Source organism: Anoplopoma fimbria, chromosome 12, assembly GCF_027596085.1.
Source record: "Anoplopoma fimbria isolate UVic2021 breed Golden Eagle Sablefish chromosome 12, Afim_UVic_2022, whole genome shotgun sequence".
Taxonomy (NCBI): Eukaryota; Metazoa; Chordata; class Actinopteri; order Perciformes; family Anoplopomatidae; genus Anoplopoma; species Anoplopoma fimbria.
The window spans coordinates 22,937,444-22,959,657 of NC_072460.1; the positions used below are offsets into that span (position 1 = coordinate 22,937,444).

Consider the following 22,214-nt stretch of genomic DNA (forward strand, 5'->3'; position numbering starts at 1 on the left):
GTGTGTGTGTAGGTGTGCATTTGTGTCTGGCCGGTGCTCGAGGTCACTCTAGGCCAGCCAAGGAGGCAGACAGCATGAGGTCACGTTTGTCTCCACTTTCCTGTTTGTCCACGAGAGAACAAATGTTGTGTTGTTTACGTAGCAGACCCTCTTTTGTCACCACTGTCGCTTCCATGTTGTTCGACAATGATCTTCTGGTAAATGAGCAGTTTACCAGAAGTGAGTTGTTTGGTTTTTTTTCGTTGGAAATTTCTCTGAGAGCCTGGAGAGGTCAGTGTGTTTGTAGGTCAGGTAGGGGATTGTGAGGGGTCTGGTCATGGGAAAAAAACATGCTGACTACATGGATGTCTATAGGAGACAACTGCATAGTAAGGCAGGAGAGAAACTAGCTTTGTATAGAGAAAGAGGGGAGCATAAAGAATATATGTGAGCAGCAGAAACAGAGAGAATACCTGTGTGTGTGTGTGTGTGTGTGTGTGTGTGTGTGTGTGTGTGTGTGTGTGTGTGTGTGTGTGTGTGTGTGTCAGTGTGTGTCAGTGTGTTCGTGGTCAGTCTCCGCGGTTCGGCCTGTGGACTCCAAAGGCTGTGATGAAGACGTTGACTACCACAATGATAAAAACCAGGCTTGTGGCCAGGTTTTCCATCATGTTCAGCCTCTGCTGCTTTTGTTCATCATTCAGGTTCCAACGAGCTGCAGACAAAAACAGGGAATATAATAAAGAAAAGGCACACAAACACACACACACACACACACACACACACACACACACACACACACACACACACACACACACACACACACACACACACACACACACACACACACACACTCAATGGATGTCTCATCAAACATCAGCAGTCTACATGATTCTGGGACTCGAGCCAAATCATTGTACGCAGATTTAATGTCAACAATAGATCATATACTTAATTCTAGGAACTCAAAGAAATTCAGACTATCATATGTTTCTGAATAAAATCTGTGCAAAATACCATTAAATTTCACAGATGATTACATTTTTGTTATGAATAGCTAACAAAAGATGACATATAAATCATAACAATACTAATAATAATGTTCTATTTTGGCTGATGGAGACACTTTAATAGCTCAAAAATATACTTTAAAATATTTTTCCACCTTCATGACTTTCACAATTCTATAAGAATTTAATATAAAGAATATATATATATATATATATATAATACAATCAGTAGTTGTAAAGCTAATCTCAATATAACACAATTAGCTCCATGTGCTTATATGGGTACCATACCAAAACGAATATAACTTTCAGAAAAGAAGTTGGAAAGTAGTGTTTGGTTTGGTATGACTAATAAAGTTTCTCACTCATATACTTGTTATTCTATGATAGGCATCACTCTAATGCTTTGGACAAACTGCTGATTCAGAGCACTCAGAAATAAACAAGAACAATACAGGGAAGAGTGAGCTGATCGAGGGAAGCTTGTATTTCCTTTATGACTGCTTCATTTCATGGCTACAAAACAACATGATGTAAAAACAAGTAAGTCAACAATGTTGTTAAAATGACATAACACGACAAAGACACTAATAAAAGATGTCGTCTTCATCAAAACAGGGTCTTAATTACGTTAAATTAAGGGAAATGTGTGTAGGAGGTGTTTTACATTAGAGCTGCGACTCTAAAGGCACATGTTGTCCGTGTGTGTGTGTGTGTGTGTGTGTGTGTGTGTGTGTGTGTGTGTGTGTGTGTGTGTGTGTGTGTGTGTGTGTGTGTGTGTGTGTGTGTGTGTGTGTGTGTGTGTGTGTGTGTGTGTGTGAGAGAGATTACCAAAGGTTAAACGGTGTAAGGACCCTTCTTGGCTGTGTGTGTGTCTGATCTGCCTCGGGTGGGGTTTTGGGGGGGCCGTTGGTATGTAGGTCGCTCACATCACGCACCACCGGCTCCATTAGACGGAGCAGGAGAGGGAGGAGCAGCGGAGGTCACAACAGTCAAAGAAAATGAAGGAAGACGAATGAAGATGAGAAAGAGATGTGTTTGATATCCGGGTGGAGACGAGGCGGGGGGGTGGAGGTCAGAGGGGGCAGGCGTATGTTAATGTGTGGTGATGAGTCTCACATGCTGACCGACATGCTTCTTTCTGACACGTGATCTTTCACAGTGCAACCAACAAAATGTGCAAATCCTATTTTCATGAGTCATTATGGTTGTTTTTTTTGTGAACACAGCAAATTCACAAACTGGTAAATAATTAAGGTGAGACACCCAAAGCAAAAACATCCACATTCACTGATCAATTTAGAGATTTTGGGCTATTTTGCTTCTATAAAATGTCTTCATTCAGACTAGTGGAAAAAAAACATCCAAAATAAAAATGTACTTTTTTTTTTTTTTACTTTATCTATTTGAGTCTGAAGATTTCTCCTAAATTTACCAAAAATGACCATTAGATTATGCCTCATTTGCATATTTAAACATAATATTTCAGATAACGTGTAAAACAAAAGTAATTAAAAGCCTTAATGTAAGTAATTAACTGGGGAAGTTTCATGGGGACATCTTTTAGTCAATTTTTTCTACCGTATTCACCAGTAGTGTCTTAAAAATGTAAGTCATTTTACCATACAAATCTTTAAAGGCTGTTTTTTATGCATACATACACCAAAACTTTCCAGTTTCATTCCTATCTTTATTCTGGAGGTTTTTACAGAGGGGTTTGTTCATGTATCATTCATAGCTTGCTTTATAGAACATTTTATTCCCCAAAACATGGCAAAAATGGGTATTTAATGGCTATTGACAGTTTTTAGCAAGTACCTCGAAATTGGACATGAGTAAATGTTACATTCCACTACTGCCAACAGTGTTGTTTACGCATCCTGTAAGAGCTGAGACGAAGGTCAGTGGGAAGAGGTCAGTGTGACCTGGATAAAGTTCATTGATCTGCTGTCCAGTCATTCAGAGGGAAATGTCCTGCATTTTAAACAAAATCTCATCCTAACTCATCTTCTCATCTTAAAGGAGCTGTTTTTACAACCCCCGGATGAGGCTGTTAGATGCAGCGGTCCTCAAAATCTCTGGATGTGTGAATATATGACCCTTTTATGTTTTCTTTATCGATTTGTTTCTTTCTATTTACTCTAAGACGTGCGTAGACGTGAACACTGACACTTATTGACGCATTTACAGCCACATGAGCAGCACAGAAACAGAGTAACCCTCCTCCCTACCTCCGCTCCCAATGGTGCTGACAGCAGCACTAAAAAAACCTTGTGAACTGTGACCCGGTGTCAGGCCTAGTTACCATGGTTACGGTCGGAGACCAACCGGTAATTGGTTGTTTGTCAGGAGTCAGTGGACTTGACGTTCGTGAATCTTGCTGAGGGAAACAAAAAAGGGCTGGTGAAGGTCGAGAGGTGTGAAGCAGACAAAGACGCCACACCTAAAGGGACTCGGCGCTTTGTTTCTTTTTCTCACCTATGAAGATGAGCAGGACCCCGACTGCGACCTGCAGGCAGAGGGAGATGCTGATCAGGGTGATGATGGGGGTGTAGAAGTTGAAGTGGGTCCCCTGCTCCAGTACGGCCTTTAGCTGGGAAGCGTTAGCCATCAGTAGAGCCACGTCCAGCATGCTCTCTGCAGCACTCTTCTTATTGGCGTAGTGGTTCATGTTCAGAGGGGCCGGGCTGCTGGGCCCAACATCTGGACGGGAGGCCTGGAGGAGGGGGTAAGAGGGTAAGAGGGTAAGAGGGTAAGTGAGATGATGTTTATGGTTTTTGAAATAGAAGAAAGCTCGGAGATAAACAGAAAGCCGAGCTCTCATAAAACTTTAATAAATAAACACAAAAACATAATTGCTTTCTCAACCCTTTTGGCATGAAGGAGAATCTTAAAGGATTGGAAGTCACCTCAAATCCTCCAAAAAATGTTATGTGGTTGAGGGATTTGGTGTTCTTCTTAAAATTGGACTTTTCTTTTCCTTTTTCTCTTTTTTTATTATTATTATTATTATTATAATTATTATAATTATATATTTATTCATTTTTTCTCTTTAAAGAATTTAAAAATGTAAATTATTTTTAAATTCTTAAAATGATGTATGATTGTATTCTTTTCTCTTTTGAGAATAATATACCAAAAATAAACAAAGCTGTGCTCTGTGCTGCGTTTTGCTCCCCCCAAAACAGTGCAACGAGGCAGCATGTCGATCAGACTAAAGCAGTAATTTTCTGCTTCCTGTGCATTGATGGTGAGGATCTGGTAATTATTCTGACCTAATTAGCACAACAAGAAGCCATTACAGAACTGTGACCTTTGAAAACAGAGCCAAAGAGATACTGACACAATGGCAGCAGACCCATTAAACAGATGAACGGGTCAGCATGCTCGGGATCCAGTCTGCACATTTCCTTATTCTCCGAGCATGAGCTGCTGTGAACCCTCTATTCCTCTATTTGTTGACTTTATCAAATCAAAGCAGTGTGTCTGACAGACTGGTAGCGGGGGGGGGATGCTATGAGCCATCGGTCATTTCCTGCTCATATATCTCCAGGATGACAGATTTATCTGTACAACTGCACTGAGTAAAACCCAGAACAGCTCTTTTTACAGCATCAGTTTTCTTCATTTATCCTGCTTTCATTTTATTTGTATTGTAAATTGAGCACATAACAGAATGCATTAACTTAAATTTCTCAAGTATTTTCCCTCAAAGTCTAAATGCCCGTGTTTGGGAAGCACTGCACTGTGAGATTTTATTCTACAATTTACTTTTAAAATCCTGGTAAGAGGATCTGTTTTGCTACTCAATCTACATAAATGTTAAATGTCAAATTTTCTTTGTACCCTGCTTTCAAATTTTATGCCACCTTCTTACACCCACATACCTTAATATTAGTGACACCTGATATGATTCTACAGAAAGCAGGATATGTTAATTTTTGCTGCTATTCCACAGTGACACACTGAACTGAGAGTTTAAACAGAGTGAAACAACTTCTATCTCTCTCTCTCTGTCCTCCCTCCCCTCCTCCCCTTCTCTCTCTCTCTCTCTCTCTGCAGTCTATCCCCTGAGTCTTCTTCAGACAAGGAATGCAGTGTGAATAATTCATCACAATAATAAGCACCGAAACCAAAGAGTACAGAGCGATTGACTTAATGAGTACCTTTCGTTTTAGAGTGTGCAAAAATAACAATACATCTCTGAAGGACGGACAGAAGAGCGCTCTGTTTCTCAAACGGGAACCCTAAAGTCAGTGCAAACATGGGTTGTTGTGGGTGTTCTTAAATTTAAAGTGATATCCAAATGAAAGCCTGGATCAGATGCGTTCTGTGATTTAGTTTTTTTTGCATGATCATATGTAGCATTATAGCACAGTGTGACATACCCCCTGGCCTATATTCCCTATCTTTCTGTTCTTAATCGTCTCCTCTGCTGTGATTAGCCGCTATCCCATGTTCTCAGCCACATGATATGAGTAGACAGACAGCTCAGACTGACTGAGTAGGTGGCCTTGAGCCTCGGCCTAGTACGTACAAAACACTAAACAGTGCATACGGCAAAAAAAACAAAACAAAAAAAACCTTATATTTGCTGGTGAATTTCAGAGAAAATCCATCTGCTGTGTTTCTAGACATACTGACTGCACATCTCCAACCTGTGAGCTCACAACAAGCATTATCTCACCGCGGTGTGTTGACTCTGGGATCAAGCCTCTGTCGGTGTTTGAGAGCAGAATGGCTGACCCTGACACGTCATGACAGTGTGCCATTTGTGGCAGAAATCACAGTCACAAGGGCAGGCAAAAGCTGTTTTGAAGAGCTGTTTGATTCCTGGTTATGAGTCCCACCACGGGTACTTTATGGCTCAGAGTGAGAAAGATTTGGAGAACGCCCATGGAGACGCTTTTGCTAGATGTTGTCGGGATGTCTTCACGTGAAGCTACGCCAAACTTATTAAATCTGAAATGATAGGATCGCTGCCAGATGAGGAATTTAGCCAGTGACACATGTAATCCATGTTCTACGAAGGCAGGGCTAATTAAGATAATTAAACACGCTCCAGTGGTTATCACAAGATAAAAATCAATATAATTACTGCAACCAGAGTACCAGCTCTTTTCTCTTTGGACTTCCCCCTCATACATCAACTTAACCATACCAGCTTGACTGTTGTGAATCTCCTAAACACATTGTAATTCAGCTGTGGCCTTCCCTGTAGCAAATTAGAGGGTGCAGCTCTTCTCTTGCTCTATCTCTGGAGCAGTGGGAAGACAGTCCGTACCAGCTCTGTGCTTTGGTTAATCCCTCGCAAACTCTGTGCTCTGTGCAGCTGCAGGTGGGGGTGTGTTGTGAAAAAAAAAAAAAGAAAAGGCTTCAATGTTGAGGACGAGATTGTCGGCGCTGCTGATTATTTTATGTTCGAAGATAGTTTGAGTGGTTTAGGCCTTGACGAGGGCCAATCTTCATCTTCGTCTTCGTCTTCAGAGCTCAGGTGTGAGCCGGGCGTCGCTGAACAGCAGCTCCAATGGATGTTCATTCAGCAGTGGTGCTCTGAAGGAAGATGTTTTTTCAATCATTTTAAAAAGAGAGTGTATTCCTATTCAGCAACTAGCAGACTATGTATCCTTGATGGAGTAGACACACACACACACACACACACACACACACACACACACACACACACACACACACACACACACACACACACACACACACACACACACACACACACACACACACACACACACACACACACACACACACAGAACCGAGCATATCTCTTGTTACATAACCATCACCCACGCAAGAATCAATAGGTTATAGAATTCAATGTCAAAATAAGATTAGAATTTGTTTTCTAAAGCTTTTGGATATCACCTGGTTGAAGGGATTCAGTCTAAAGATCCAGATTCTTTGGAAGATGACATGTGTCCCAGTTAAAGGGGTTCTACTTGGGAACCCCTGTCAGAGTGGATAGTCAACTGTTCTCCAGTCAAGGGAGAAAAACTAAAAATGCCTAATCACTGTTGGATGTCTACTGAACAGATGAATGGAGAGGAGTAATTGGACTGAAAAACATAAAGGGCCTGGAGGTCATTTAGGGAGAGATTAGAGCAAAGTGAGATTTAAACTGGTGCCGATTTATGCAGTGTTTTAAAAACAAATAAAAGACTGCTTTTTTACATCCAGAGCACTTTCACACTTGAGTGAACATAGCTGCCTCCCGTGATAAATAACTATCTTTGTGTCTGCCTCAAAAGGGTCACCGGCTTTGAAATCACAGCCTCTGGAAACTCTTTTATTTCTATATCCCTGAGATTGAACCTAAATCTTAATTGAACAACAGTTTGTTTTTTTTCACTCAAGTTTTGGCTCACTTCCAAACAAAAGAAATGAACTCATTCAACTCCCACGTCTAATCCTAAACTTTTCCCCTTTTTCCCACATCGTCACACCGCTAAGCCAAATACCTGCATGTCAGTTACTGTGAGCGTATGTCAGGACCATTGCTTTACAACATGTAAAAAGCTCTTTTGCAGCAACAATGCACAGACAGCACTTTGGACATATTGAGACCTTACAATCTATGGGGGAAACCTTGCATCCATTGTTTAGTTGATTGAACTTGCAGCTTTTCAGCCACACAATAAAAAAAAGCAAATTAACCTGCATACGTAACTGCATGGGTGTGTTTCCCCTTCCTTTATCTTTTCCTTTTTCCTCATACATCAGCACTTCCTTGCTCTTCATCCATCATGTCCCATCAGCAGCCTCTCTCTCTCTCTCTCTCTCGCATCAAAGTCTGGCCCTCTTCCAGATGAGGATCGACCCAGCTGTAAAATCTAATTTCCATGATTCTCTGTAGGCCTTTTAGTTTTACAGCCTTACACACAGTGCAAAGAAAACATGGCTGTATCAGAACATGGTCCAAGAGACTAAAACACCTTCTCAAAACCAGAGAAAAAAAAAAGTTTACAGTGTTAAAAAAAACCTACTGATTAGCAAAAAAAAAAAGGACATGCTCAGGAATGTGCTGACGTCTGACGCAGAATCTGATTGGTCTCAGGTTTCAGCGGAACAAAGGCAGAGATATTAAAAGCCTGTGGAAAGTCTGCATATGAGATCTTCACTCCACCGAACGACCAACGGATTGATTCCATTCTTACTGACTCGCACTGGTGGGAGACACATTGTAAATGGGACCAATTGCTCAGTTTATTGAGCGTAAAGGTATTCTGCATCTGTTGGCTGAACTCTGACAGTCACAGGGAAGTAAGCTATCTCTGGCAGCCTCTCTCTCTCTCTCTCTCTCTCTCTTCCTCCTCCCTTCTTCCTCATACACACACTTACACATCAATCGGAAATGAAATGGCGCTGTAAAAACAGTGACAATGGAGATGAAGCCCATCGCCCTGCCCTGTAAAAACTGCATCTGAACTATATTGTAATTACTTGTCAAATGGCAACTTCAGTCGGCCACATAAAACACACACAATAAACACTCCTTGTGGTGGCACGGCGTAGGGTGACATTATGTAAAAAGTAAAACCATGTGAGCGTGTGTGTGTTTGTGTGTGCGATTTGGCCGGTGAAGTGGAAACAAATGAGCGCATTCATTATTTATAAGGTCACTCAGGTGCCAACAATGCTTCAACCCGTCAACAGAACCAGACAGATCATCTGACACTGCATGCTTGAAAACAGACGTCAAGATCTCTGTTTGTATGTTCTATTTAATCTGTTTTGTTTGTTTGTTTGTGTGGACATGCTTCATTTCTGTTCTCCAAAGCTTATTTACAGCTTATTTTCCCCCCACATATAGATGACATGTAATATGAGAAGAAGTGAAAATGCAGAAACCACAGCAGATGGATAGTTTGACATGATCACCTTACACACAAATGCAACAACACCACAAAGCTTCTGAAATAACCACTAAGGTGGATTAAAGCCAAACAAACATGTAAAACTTGACAACTTTCATTATGCGTAGCATTACTTCTGCATTCCATTCCATTTTACAGGTCCATCTTTCAGCACTTGTTTGACACTTGTTGGATTTCCTTGTGGGTGAATTCGGATGCAGTTATTTGCATGAAAGCAAGCAAAAAAAAAACCCCCCTTGGTTGACAGAAATATTGCATCCAATCTTCTTTCATTTCCTGCAGTGGTAAGTTTTGCAACCCCACAACGTATCAACAATCTACTCTATTTCCAATGTTTTCAAAGGTCTTACCTCAATCACACTTCCCCTGTTGCTGCTGTGTATCATTTTCCCATGCGTGGTGCTGCACCTCTGCTGCAGCTCTGAGAAACTGAGCTGCAAAGTGTCCTATAGGGGGAAGAGTCTGCAAACAAAGCCTACTGACAGAGAAGCAGATGCATGTGCAGACTGCAGTTATTCTATTATGTGCCACAACAATACTATTTCATAAAACTGAGTTGTGCATTAGGCTTGGGATGAATGGATGAGTTGGATGAGTTGGGGAAGGGTGTGATTTCTTTTAATTTTTTTTTTTACATGCAATAACATTAATTTGCAAGGAATAATCTTTTTATAATTATATTTATTGAATCATTCACATGCATGCAGTCCTTTCCATGTGAGGTGTGTGTCAGCACAGCGGTGTGAGTCGGTGTCCCAGCGTGCTCTGTGATTGGACGGATCCTCCGGCCGCTACCAGGGGCGTGGAAGCTGAATGAGGGAAACACATTTTGTGTGCCTCCTCTCCGGTCATACCCCTGAAACCTAAACCCTGGGAGGGGAGAGAACATGACAAGCGACACAGCAGTGGTCCGCCTGAATTAGTCAATCCCCGAGGAGGAGGCAGAGACAGTGGGGAGGTTTCTGTGTCTTGAAAAGACTCCGCATAAAGGCGACGGAGAGAGAGAGAGACACCGGGCTGCGTATCTGCAGCTGTAGAGAGAGAGAGGAGGGATGAGAGGACTGGAAGGGAGATAAATGCAATATATTCCTCATGCTTTCATCCTCATTTTGCTTGCTGAGCTCACTGAGCAGACACTGAGCTCTCCACGGGGGTTTTTTCTGCGCTTTTTGGTGCGTATTTTGTGCGTAAAATGGGGACTCTCTGCAGATAGGGCGTTTTTTTTAAAGTCCACCTTTTTCGGCGTGGACAGGGTTCCTCCTAACGCCGAACCTGGCAACCCCAGAGGGTTGTGTGGTCGGGTTGTTAGAAGGTAAGTCTGATTGCATCTGTTATAAATATATATGTGTATATATATATATATGTGTGTTTTTATTAAATCACGTGGGCTTGTCTTTTCATCCACCTGTCTTAAACTCCTTAAACTCTGGACACCAGATGACCAGCTGGCTGCATTGTTGTGTTTTTTTGTGTTTAGTTTCACTAACTGGCAACATTTCCTTTTTTTTTTTGTTTGTTTTTTTGTTTTTTTTGTTGCAGCTCTTGATATCGGATGAAATCTCGCCTGTCACCCATCCCACTGTCGTTAAGGGCCTCTGCTGGCAAACTGCGTCACCCAGTGGACGCTGCAGGTACTCCTCTCTAAAAAAAAAAAAAAAAAAAAAGAAATCAAATAAAAAAATTGCAACAAAAAAAAAATCTGGCCATGGCACGAATGACCTGGAAACCAAAGTGACTGAACTTCACCAAAATCACCATGGAGCCAGAGGCCAACTCAAACTCTGAGTCCAGCCAAGAACTGAAATCTCCCCCTGTGCACTACTCTCAGTGTGACCCCCCCACCAACATGCAGGAGGCCATGAGTGATGGGAATGTCAATCATGTGGACTCAGTGGTGAGAGGCGCGAGTGACCCCAGTTTACACCCGTCCTGCAGCTATCAGAGGAACGTGCACCAGAGGTTCATCAGGAGGAGCCTGTGGTTCTCTGAGGCAGATGAGCAGGCGTTTGAGGCCCCTGAGTGCGATAACAGGAATAAGATCATCAACATCAACCTGAGGACAATAGTGGACAGGACGCGGGGGACTAGCGGCGGGATACAGGAAGGCTCCAGCACTGAGAGCCAAGGTGGGCAAAAGGACAGTGCAACAGAGAGCGCCAGCGCTGATGAGGAGAAGGATAAAGGTGTGGATGCGTTGAATCTCACGAGCAACGATGGTGGTAAAGCAGCCATCAAGGCCGCCAGTGAGGAGAACGAGGAGGAGGCGGAGATGAAAGCGGTCTCCACGTCTCCAGGGGGACGGTTCCTCAAATTTGACATAGAGCTGGGGAGAGGGTCCTTCAAGACGGTCTACAAGGGCCTGGATACTGAGACCTGGGTAGAAGTTGCGTGGTGTGAGCTGCAGGTGAAGTATTTAAAAACCGTGCATCTGATTTACAATCTGACACCAAAGCAGTGTCAGTTAATTATACAGTACCAGTCAAAAGTTTGGACACACCTTCTCATTCAATGGTTTTTCTTTATTTTTATTTTTTTCTACATTGTAGATTAATATTGAAGACATCCAAACTATGAAGGAACACATATGGAATGATGTGGTAAACAAACAAATGCTCAACAAACCAGAATATGTTTTATATTTTTAGATTCTTCAAAGTAGTTGAATGAGAAGGTGTGTCCAAACTTTTGACTGGTACTGTAGGACATATTCATATTCAGCCTCCACATATACCAACACTTTCTTTTCTCATTCTTACTCTCGCAAATGGGCGTGCGAGACACTTCCAGTTATAATTATCTCCACATTCTTGTTCTCTCCAAGAAATACACAAGTTTTTGTTTTGCAATTAGTGGTTTGTACAAGTGAAGGAATGCCTGACTCTCACAGGAAGCCCCCCCCCCCCCCCCTTCACACATGATGGTTAGCGTAATGGCGATGCCTTCAGGGAGCTGTCAATCCGCCTCACGGGGGAGTCAGCCAAGTGGCAAATGGGTTCCCACTTAAATGTTTCAATGGTTTACACAGGGACATTGATTGACAAGCATGATCTGCTTACGTGGAGACGAATAGCTCCACTAATGGTGATCAGCACTTTTGTTTTTTTGCAAATGCACAATGAGTGTCTATATCTTGTTGCGCCTTTACACAGACACTGGAAAATCACCAGCTTAGACTGTGCAGAGGTATTAACTAATTATTTCTGTCCTTTTGGAGGCTGCAGCGGGGATTACCTCTCCCTCCCTCTGTCTCCCAGGAGGCTTAGGGGGGGACTACTGTAAGCATGACTGGCCCCCCTCAAAGAAAGGGAACTTCTAATGTGATTTGTTATTCTTTCAACGTTCAGATCAAAATAGTTAAGAATACATTTTCAACCGTCTATGTTTCGACTGTCTTTGGTCTTTTTTGCTGCTTTACACATTTGCTGGACTTCTAATGCTGTGGCAGTGGACACAGTTATTTGGGTGGACGGTGCAGGAGATGCCTGTGTTTGCTCTGTCACAGCGGTGCGCCTGCATGTTGTGAGCTGTGCTTCCACGCCGCCTCCCTCCCTCTGTGCAACAGGAGGTAGGCGGACAGGAAGCAGCCGAAGTGCGCTGTGTAGCATGCTGGGAGCAGTGTGGCGGCCCCGTGGCCTGGGTGAATGCTAATTCCTGAGGTACCGGAAAAAACACGCTGCGTCAGTGACCTGAGCGACCAAAGAATGCACCCAGCTAAACCTGTTTTGTGCGCTTTGTATCACAGGACGGTGACACACCTCATCACTGGGGAAAAAGGACTTTGTAGATATCAAGAATGAGTGGAGATGAGGCAGTGATGACAGACATGATGACTTCATACGTGTGATGATGTCATGCAGGCTCATAGTAGCGGTGAGCAATCCCACACCTCCCCTCAACTCGACACTGCTGAGTTGGACTCGGCGGATGACGGGATGTGGAACAGGAAGCAATTATCTGTGTTTTATTCCCCCCCCGGTGACACATTAATGCTCCCTCTAGTGGACAGCCAATAACGGATGTTAATCACAAGACCAATGGTCTTTTCTCACAGGCATGTTCTCAATCTATTGGCTCCTTTTTTATAATTATATACTTTGAGCTCACAGTCTTTTATAAAACAGGTTGGATAAACAAAACACTCATTTGACCCGATCGATGTGGTTCATTAGCTTACTGAGCGGATCAGAACCATTAATTGAGACCTCGTGGGCCTGAATCAATAAGGCCTGGTGCCGTGCCTCCCGCAGTTGAGCAGAACCGCTTGTGCTCTCATGTCGATTAACCCTGCCTTGATAAAATGAAACGTCCAGTGGGTTTATGGCGAGCAGTTCAATATCAAACTATTAGAGGTGCTGAATCTGCTCACTGAAATAGTGTGGCTGATCTGTAAATGCAAAACCTAACATGAAATTGTAATTTTAAGGGCTTTAACTAATAATTATATTCATGATCTAGTAATCTGCTGATTCTTAATTACTAATTCATTTCTTCCTTTCCCTTCCTTGTCCCGTACATAAATGTAAATCGGTTCTCTTTGGATTTTGGACTTGTGGTCGGACAAAACGAGACCTTTTTAATGATGTCAACTTCGACTTTTAAAGCTGTTACAAACGACATTGGAGCTTTCTTTTGCCTTTTTAAAGGCTCTCAACTTGGCAGCAGCTGAGCCAGTGGGTAGACAGCTAACAATGCTAACAGCGCTAACACTATGACAAAAGTGCTGACCGAGCTGACGGTGTTCACCTGAGGGAGGTGGACTTCATCCTCTGCTCAGGGAGACATGACTCCACTATGTCTTTACATAGCAAATAGCTGCTTATACAAGAAACTGTAATGGTATTTCTCATCCTTCTCTGGTGTTTTGTTAACCAAAACAATTAATGGAGATTAATACATTATACAGGTAAATGAAGCCTTAATCCAAATGCTTTATGTCTGATGAACAGTCCAAAGCCAAAATGTTTGCGATTATGAAAGACCAATAAAAACGGCAAATTCCTCGATTATCAAATTAAGAATAATTACCAAGAATTGATTAATCGATTTAACATTTCCGCTCCAGTCGTTTGGAATAATTCAATGTATGTTTCAGCTGCTGTAGTGCACAAATCCACGATCTTTTTAGACAAAGTTTAGAGTTGCTTCATTGCGCAATTGATTGCACTGAACACACTCTAAATCTGAGTAGATAGTAAATCGAAGTGCAGCGAATGAGATGTTTTATTGACTTTCTTAAAGACAAATTCAGAGTTTTGTAGCCCCTTTGGGATTAACCAGCATGCTTAATGTTATTGTGTGTCATACAAGGAGACACTTTAAAGACTGGTGGTCTGAGCCAAGAACCCACGCTGCCCACAGTCTCACCAAATCTCCTCGGCCATATTCAACAGCACAGCGCAAGTTCAAGCATCAACTAGTTTTACGATTGCACCCAAAATATGGAAGATTTTGAAGATGCTTGTGTTTTGCATTTTTACTGTTCAGTGTTGCGTGTAGATGACGCCATCTTTATCCAGCTCGGTAAACTGTGGTTGAAGACGGAGAAGCTTTCTGTGGAAGAGGAAGGAGATATGACTCTGTGATTTTCCACTGTTTTCCCTCCTTCCAGTGGTCACATGGCTTTCTTCCTAGAAATTGTAATCTGGTTCTGTGTTTATTCCTTCTCTTTCTCTCTCACTCAATTCCCTTCCCCTTCCCCTTCCCTCCCATTCCCATCTCCCCCACATCCCTGTGTCTGTGCCAGGCCTCTGGCATAACACAGATGGCCCTGGCACAGGCGAGGATGTTAGCCTAATCTGAGAGAAAGATGCCTATTGTGAGGTCTTTTTCTTTTTTTTTCCAGAGTAAAACACTTCTTGTGTTTCTGTTTGCCTTGTCTCATTTGATCATTTCTCACTGGAATACATTTTTTTAAACTTTGGAAACTTTTTTCTGCCAATTGTGGCTCTGTGTATAGATATTAATCTCTGTGTTGAATGCTGCGCACGCACTCGCAGACACAGAGTTTAATTCTGACTTTGTGCAGACTTCTCTGGTATTTGGCACGGAGCTTGTTGTTCTGCAGATTAAATCTGGTCCTCAGCTTCTGAATGCAGAGTGGGCGATGATACTCTGGCGGTGATGTGACGCTGCCAGTGCTTGCTGGAGATTTGTGCGTCCTTGACCTAAACCGACCCAGCAAATGACACCATGAGTCACGAGGTCAATGTCTTGGTTCCAAACACTAGATTTTACTAGACTGTCAGATTTAGATAGAGCCATGTTGTAATAAGGGTGTCGATGTGTTTCTGACCATAGTTTATGGCTGTCTCGTTGGATCATCGTGTCATGCTAGGCAACAACCCTGTCTTGACTTGTGATATGGCAAAAAGAAAAACAAAGTTGGAGACGCTCAAGTGGGTCATTGCTTATAGCCCATTTGGCATTAAGACGCCATGGGAAGCAAATGCAGCCAGACCCGGTGGCCAGATCTTCAGGCATGCCTGAGCTCCAGCGTCACTCAGCCAACAAAAGAGGGAAGAAGGGCAAGCCTGAGAGCCACAGCGCTGTGGCCTGTGGTATAGCTCTAACAGGCTTTTTGGAAAGAGGCTAGTTAATGGAATATAGATATAATAACACAGTGGAGACAAAACTGGCTAGCATTATTAAACATTATTGGCAGAGTCATAAAAACTAATTAGTAATACATTTTTGTTTGGGCTCAAAGAAAAAGTACAAAAGCATTGAATGGTCCTTTTTGTGGTCTGTCATGGAAAGCGTGGGTTTTGGTGACGGCTTTGTACATATGGTTGAGATGCTGTTCTCTAACCATCGCTGCTCTCATTTGCATTATTCTCGTTGACCCTGTATAAGAATTGGAAGCAGTCACCGTGTCGCCGCCCATTAGTTAGTGGACTAAGGTTTTAAAGCCTTGGGTTTTGCATTTTCTTCTTATTTTTTTTTGTGCAACCAGAAGTGACACGAGAAGGCGGAGCTATGTACAACCAAACGCTGAATGAGACATCTTTTTGCGACCAAAATAATTCAGTTATCTTTAATGGTCTGTGAAAGAGTTAAAGTTTTAGTAATAAAAACACAGACAATTCTCAGACCTGTCCATTACAAGGAAGCCCTAAAGCAAACCCTGCTTTATAGTCTATTTTACTCTAAATTGGAAAGATAAAATAAAACGATCAACGCTGCGGGGAGAGGCGCGTCTGATTAGAAGATGTTAACGTTCTTTTATTTTATGACGTAAATAAATTCCAAACGGTAGACTCTATCTCAGAATTGGCCTTGAAAGATTAGAACTTGTTTAAATTAGTGTATGACGTTATGAGCCATTGTGATTTTTATAATTTTTGAAGGAAATGTCAACATTAACACCAGCACTGATGTGTTTTATAAAAGTACAGTTGTATCATTAAGTCAATAGCTTGAAGAAAAACCTGTTTAAGTGTGCAGCGACTCTAAAACCAATTAACCGCTGATCAAAATAGTTGCAGATTAAATTTCTGTCGACTCATCGTTTCTGTTCTACGTCACCTAGTTTGCCACCAATGCACCAGCAATCTGACCTCCTGTATCCTTGTGTGCTGCCTTTTTATGTCCGACACATGCAGCTTACAGTTGTATAAAAGATATAATCGTGCTTGCTGTGCCTGCACATCCGACAGGCTGTTGTAGGATTGTCTTCATTGATCAAACCAGGATTCAGTGAGCCGCCTCTAGAGACACACCTTTAGCATACAAACACTCTGCAGTCTAACTTTGCACTGATGAAAACAAAAGAAAGTGTCATGCAGCTTATTATGACGAGTAATCCCTTTTGGAATTTGAAAAAGGTTATTTGTATGAATGTATTTGGAGCACCTCTGCATCCTGTTAAAGCCTCCTGCTTACTGTAGGCTCTGAGGAATTAAGACGAGGGTTACTGTTAATGCACACTCTAGTTGACCTTCACATGACTAAGCTATTTACGTAACGATGAGTGAAGAACAAATGGCCACACAGTAGCACTTGCATCTTAAGTTTACTGTAACATTAAACATTTATCCTGACAGCTTAATATATTTGTAAAGCTTGTTATGTTTAAGGCTTATTTTATATATGAACAATATTTGGCTCTTATATTTTACTGTTTAGCTTTAACACAAATTGTGATGTGTGTGTGTGGTTGGATATTTGTACATCTTATACACTACATGCATCCATCCAGAGGTTTTCAGTGTGTATGTGTGCTTTCTCTGCCTAACCTACCACTGAAGCTTAATTGATTTAAAGAACTAGATAGAGAAACTGAGTAGATCCTAAATTAATGAATCTTATCATATTCATCTGTGTCAGAGACAAGGCTCCCAACTAACTTTTTCCAATATGAACACAATACGCAATGTATCACATTCGAATATTTTCGTACTGTATCAATGATAAATGCGTCGGTAATAGAAAATGAACAGAAACAACAATATGATGTTTTATTTTAAAGGAAAAGTCACAATTAAAGAGAAAATATAATCAAGTAAAAAGAAAACGGACACCAAATAAAAAGTTTTGTGGTTGAGTCTTATGAGATAGCCTTTTAAAGGTACTATCGTTAAAACTGATATTACTGTGTTGATGTTTTGAAATTCAAAAATTGATAGCCTATTAATGAATTATTAGGCATCTCGCTGCACGTCTGCAGGCGTATCTGTCTCCCCTCTCTGCCGCGCTGCTTGACCGAGTGTTGAGCCCTCGGACTGAAAACTCCAGTTACACAAACTGATCAAATCACATGGGCACAAAACCCACTACAGTATCTTTGCCCACCATTGCAAATTATAGGAAGTCTGTAATTTTAGCAGTTTGGATGTCCTGTTGCCAGAAGGGATTTATTTCCATACACTGTAAAAATAGGTTTCTTTCTCGCTCTCTGGTGCAAAAAATAGTTTTGGGGATTGCTTGTGACAACCCCAGTGTCAACCTTCAGCTGCACTTGCAAAATAAATCTGTGCACCTTTTAATTAATCACAATTGTTACTTTTTAGGCTTGCAATGAATACAATTAGCACCACTGCAAACCCACGACCAGGTGTTAGAATGGGACGGGAAGTGCATGCACAAAAGGGGGCACATTTTTTGCAAGTTGCACTGTTGCTCCTAGTAATAAATCAAAAAAAAGTCGCAAAATGTGACTCAGTAATGGCCGTCTGGAGCCCTGGTCAGAGAGCTGGTATTGTTTTCACTCTGTGAGTCTGTGTTTGTCAGTGGAAAGATCTTTGTGGATGTGGGGAATGGGCCATTGGCCTACGTTTTGGTGTTGCCGTTGGTTTTATCCCAGCACAGGATGGTTTCTTGTTTAAAATGTGGTCATTTTAGAGGCTGTAATTAGTGGTGATGTTGCACTGGGTTAACTTTAAAAGTGTTTAATAGCTGTATTATGTTCACCATGGGGAAACTATTAGAAAAGTTAGGGAGAATCTTTTGATCCGGCTGTTCTGATAATGATCTATAGACAGGTGGCAGTTGAACTTGTGTATGCAGTCTATAAATCAAAAATTTGTATAGATGGGTATGCTTCAAATGTCCATGAGGGCAGTTGATATTGTGCTTCTGTTTTCAAACATGTTGCTACTGGTTAACAAGAAAACCAGTTGTCTGTTCTACCATGCAACACTTCTACTCTCTTCTTCAACTGGGATTCCTCCCTCCTGCAGAAGTTGTCCTATATTCTGTCTAATGTCAAAACCTGATACATTTTATAATATAGTAAATTATGATTTTATTGGCCAGTGCTTTTAAGATAGAATATCCAGCTGCTATGTTTTCGTTTCACAATGCAAACCCTGGAGTAGTAGTGACTGTTACACTGTTATTGCTGACCAAGACAAGTTTTGGTAAAGGTGCCAGGGACAATAACGGAGCCGGCTGCTTTTAAATTCTTTGTGCAGGATAAATCCTTGCTTTGGTTTTGCCTGTGTGTTGTTTAGTCTGGGTTTAGGGTATTATGCTGAATCAAGGCTGCCTCTCTGGCTCTGTGCCCCCACACTGCAGCGGCTGATGAAATAGTCAAGGGAGGGGGGGGTTGGCCAGGACGTCCAGTTCGGCTCAGGACATCTCTACCCATCACACCACTCTTCTCTGCCTTGTCTCGGCTCCAACCCCCGTCATCAGTGATGCGGGGAAAAGGGGGCACATGTGCAAGACTGCTCACACTGACTGCACTTTAACTTTCTGGCTTGCAACAGTCCACGCTGGCTTCATTAGTGATTTACATGGGCATAAAGCACATTTTGGGATATTCGTCTCAAGCAGCTGGTTGAAATTGCCACCATAGCCCCACACAGCTTTTCATAACGAGCTGCATTAGCTATTTTCAGAATTGTTCTTAGTATGTGTGTTACCATTATGGATGTTTGGTGTCTGTGCAGGTGGTTTTTAACCTAAAACTGTCATCATCAGCCGTCCTGCCTCAGGTTCTTAATTTTTGAGATAAAAAAAGGTAGAAAACATGGCCTATTTTGATTTCTGCTGCTTAACTGTAGAATCACAATGAAGAATACGTTCCTTTTGAAATAGTTTTAGCGCTACTGAAGAGGAGCACAAGGAGAACAGTGTTAATTAGGGTACTGTGAATCTCTGTGACTTCCCCTGTTATGAGTGTGGGTGGTTTAAAATGTCTGTTTGCTGTGTGTCTGATCGAAACACGGAGGTTTCCCCCACAATGTTTTGGGAGTTTTGAAGTTTGGGATTTGGCATCTTGTCTTGGATGACGGCTTTAACGACAACCACACTTATTATCTCTGCCAGGTGTGTGTGTGTGTGTGTGTGTGTGTGTGTGTGTGTGTGTGTGTGTGTGTGTGTGTGTGTGTGTGTGTGTGTGTGTGTGTGTGTGTGTGTGTGTGTGTGTGTGTGTGTGTGTGTGTGTGTGTGTGTGTGTGTGTGTGTGTGTGTGTGTGTGTGTGTGTGTGTGTGTGTGTGTGTGTGAAAACAAGTGAGTGTTCACCACTGTTTTTTCATAGCTAATCTCACCTTCTGCTGCAGCGAACCAGACAATATTTTGGTTGGCCAACTATCACTTCATGCTCAAGGACCTCTCATGGTTGCTTTGTCTCACACTTTCTCAAAACACCTTTTATTACCTGTTTTATACTGCCATTGACTGCCTGCATGCTCCTCACTCACCACTCCTAGCTGGCCCTTGGTCATAGGGGCCGCTAGTGATAACACAGCTGAGTGCATCGCAGACCTCCAGCTGTGGCTAGAGACACACCGGGGCGGAAACGGTTTGTTTTGGTCAGTATGTTTGTCTAACAGCTAACTGAACTACCAGCACACACACTGCTGAGTACCTCTCTGCAGCTGCTGTGCTGCCCACTTGTATGTTTAATTTTTTTTGACTGTATGTTTTGCTAACTGCTAATAGATAACGGAACTAGCAGTGCACACGCTGCTGTACATTGTCTCAACTAGACAGGGGCTAGAGGGTTTGGTGAGTTTACTTTCGTGTTTGGCACGATTTAATGAAGTATATTGTGCTAAGACTTTAAGCCCATTTTCTTCTTTAGCATTAAATTGCTTCTTGTTTTTTTTTTTAGTTTAAATGAAGTCTGTTTGACGACCCTTTACACCATAGATTGTACTAATTCAATAACACAATAAAGCAGTGGTCGTTGCAGACACACCTGGCAAATATCTGCACTCTACTGAGTGCACATTTCTAGTTGTGGCCTTTTATTTTGTAAATGAATCCATTTGCTCTTACACTTGAGTTGAATGTTTAATTTCATAAAAGTGTATTTATTTTATAGGTTAATGGAGGAGGCTTTTCTTCAACAGTTATTAGACCATGATGGGACTTTTCCCTCTCTCTCTCTCTCTCTCTCTCTCGCTCTCTGTTTCACTGTGTCTCTAAGATTGGAGACCAGCCAGTACACCAACAGGCCTGTATTATCTGCCTAAGTGCTGAAAAGATAACTCAATTAATCAATCATTTTAATCAAATCACAAAAATGTCATACATTATTTTGTTACTGCTTTATCTGCCAAAATGTTTTTTAACTGAATATATTTTAGTTACAGATTGTTGAATGGACAAAACAATGTGAAGACTTCCCCGTTGGCTATGGGACAGGATAGGAGACTACAGCCGTCTCATTTGTGGTCTGATGAACAATAAATTCATTAAATTCAGTGTCCCATGCCATACCGCTAATTTCCAAGCTACTGTAGCTGTCATATTTGTTGACAATTCTTCGAGGCGTTCCTCGTATGGAAGTGGCTGTTTTTTAATCTCTCAGCAATTTGAACACTTTTGCTTTTTTCAAAATGATGCAGTGGCTGGAGTAAGGCTTCGAACTGGGGGTAAAGCTAAAGAGGTTCAACTGTAAAATATCTTATACTTCATTATATATCTTTGTCATAACTTCTCAAGAAAAAAGAAAAAAAAGAAATTCATGTCTCATTGCTTTCAGGCTCCAAACAAAATGTCATCAGTCAGCAGTTGTCATGGCCTTTTGTATAAGAAGTATTAGTCTTTTGATGAGACAAGTGTGTAATCAGAATTTTTGCTTTCTTTATCTCTGTGTCAAAGAAACATTTGTTTGTCAGCCCACGCATTTAGTCTGTGACAGGAAAGCGGTTTATAGGAGTCTTGTATGGCCTAATCCATATTGGCTAACTCCCAGGCACAATCAGCCAGACAGACGCACAGCTATGTACTTAAACACGTACGCAACAAACGCTCACTGTGGTTAGTTTTAGTCATAGGCGCAGAGTTGACATAATGCGTTGTTGTTCTCCTGTTTCTCTCCTGTTAACTAAGGGTTCTGGAGGTGTGGTGGTGTCTGTTCTACGTCTCCTCACAGCTTCTTCTTATCTCTTCCCCCTCATTTTTCTAAGCTCACTCAGTTCACACCCAAACAGCAGAATAGTCATTTGGCTAAAGGCAGGTTTTAACAGTACTATTGTCAAGCACGAGCCTGAAAGACAGGAACATCATCCAAGATGACAAGCAACTGATAAACGTTGATAATAGGACAAGGTTTGCTGATACTTGTTCTTTGTTGATGTCCTCCTGACCTAACAGCAGTCTCTTCCTGGTTTGAAATGTTTTACTGTGCTAGGATTGGGCAATATTGAAATTTTCCCTCAGCTTACAAATCACTTTGGTCATCAAAAATAGTAATTGTCCAAAATTCACAGCATGATTTTTATCTAACAAAATAGTCTGCTTCAGTCCATATCCGTTGGCTTTTAGCCTTTCAAAAACGATTTTTTTTAACTGCAGTCACAAATGGTTCACTCTACTGCACGTTCCTGTATTAACTGCCGCCTAGCAGCAATCTAACAGCACCATGAATCACATTTATATAACCAC

General features: G+C 41.8%; 2 protein-coding genes across 6 annotated transcripts in view; one reads left to right on the forward strand and one right to left on the reverse strand.

Annotated features, from left to right (window-relative positions):
* Positions 1-548: 548 nt before the first annotated feature.
* Positions 549-9,269, reverse strand: LOC129100347 (ninjurin-1-like). The gene is made up of 3 exons (XM_054609953.1): positions 9,226-9,269; positions 3,465-3,702; positions 549-691 (listed from the first exon to the last, which is right to left on the reverse strand). Exons 1-3 carry the CDS (start codon positions 9,259-9,261, stop codon positions 549-551), a joined length of 417 nt encoding a protein of 138 aa, XP_054465928.1. The 5' UTR covers positions 9,262-9,269.
* A 438-nt stretch (positions 9,270-9,707) lies between these two features.
* LOC129100021 (serine/threonine-protein kinase WNK2) overlaps positions 9,708-22,214 on the forward strand; it is a 46,499-nt gene continuing 33,992 nt past the window's right edge. For all 5 annotated transcript variants that reach the window (XM_054609515.1, XM_054609517.1, XM_054609516.1 and 2 more), the window contains exons 1-2: positions 9,708-10,187; positions 10,415-11,279. In XM_054609515.1, coding sequence (XP_054465490.1) covers positions 10,632-11,279 — 648 coding nt within the window. In that variant the 5' untranslated portion in view covers positions 9,708-10,187; positions 10,415-10,631. The remainder of the gene's footprint in view (positions 10,188-10,414; positions 11,280-22,214) is intronic.

Coding starts and splice junctions, on each gene's coding strand:
- LOC129100347 (XM_054609953.1), bottom strand. CDS start 9,261: ATGATACACAGCAGCAACAGGGGAAGTGTGATTGAG. Junction 3,703..9,225: donor ACAGGGGAAGTGTGATTGAG/GTAAGACCTTTG, acceptor CCCCTCCTCCAG/GCCTCCCGTCCAGATGTTGG. Junction 692..3,464: donor GGTCCTGCTCATCTTCATAG/GTGAGAAAAAGA, acceptor TTTTGTCTGCAG/CTCGTTGGAACCTGAATGAT.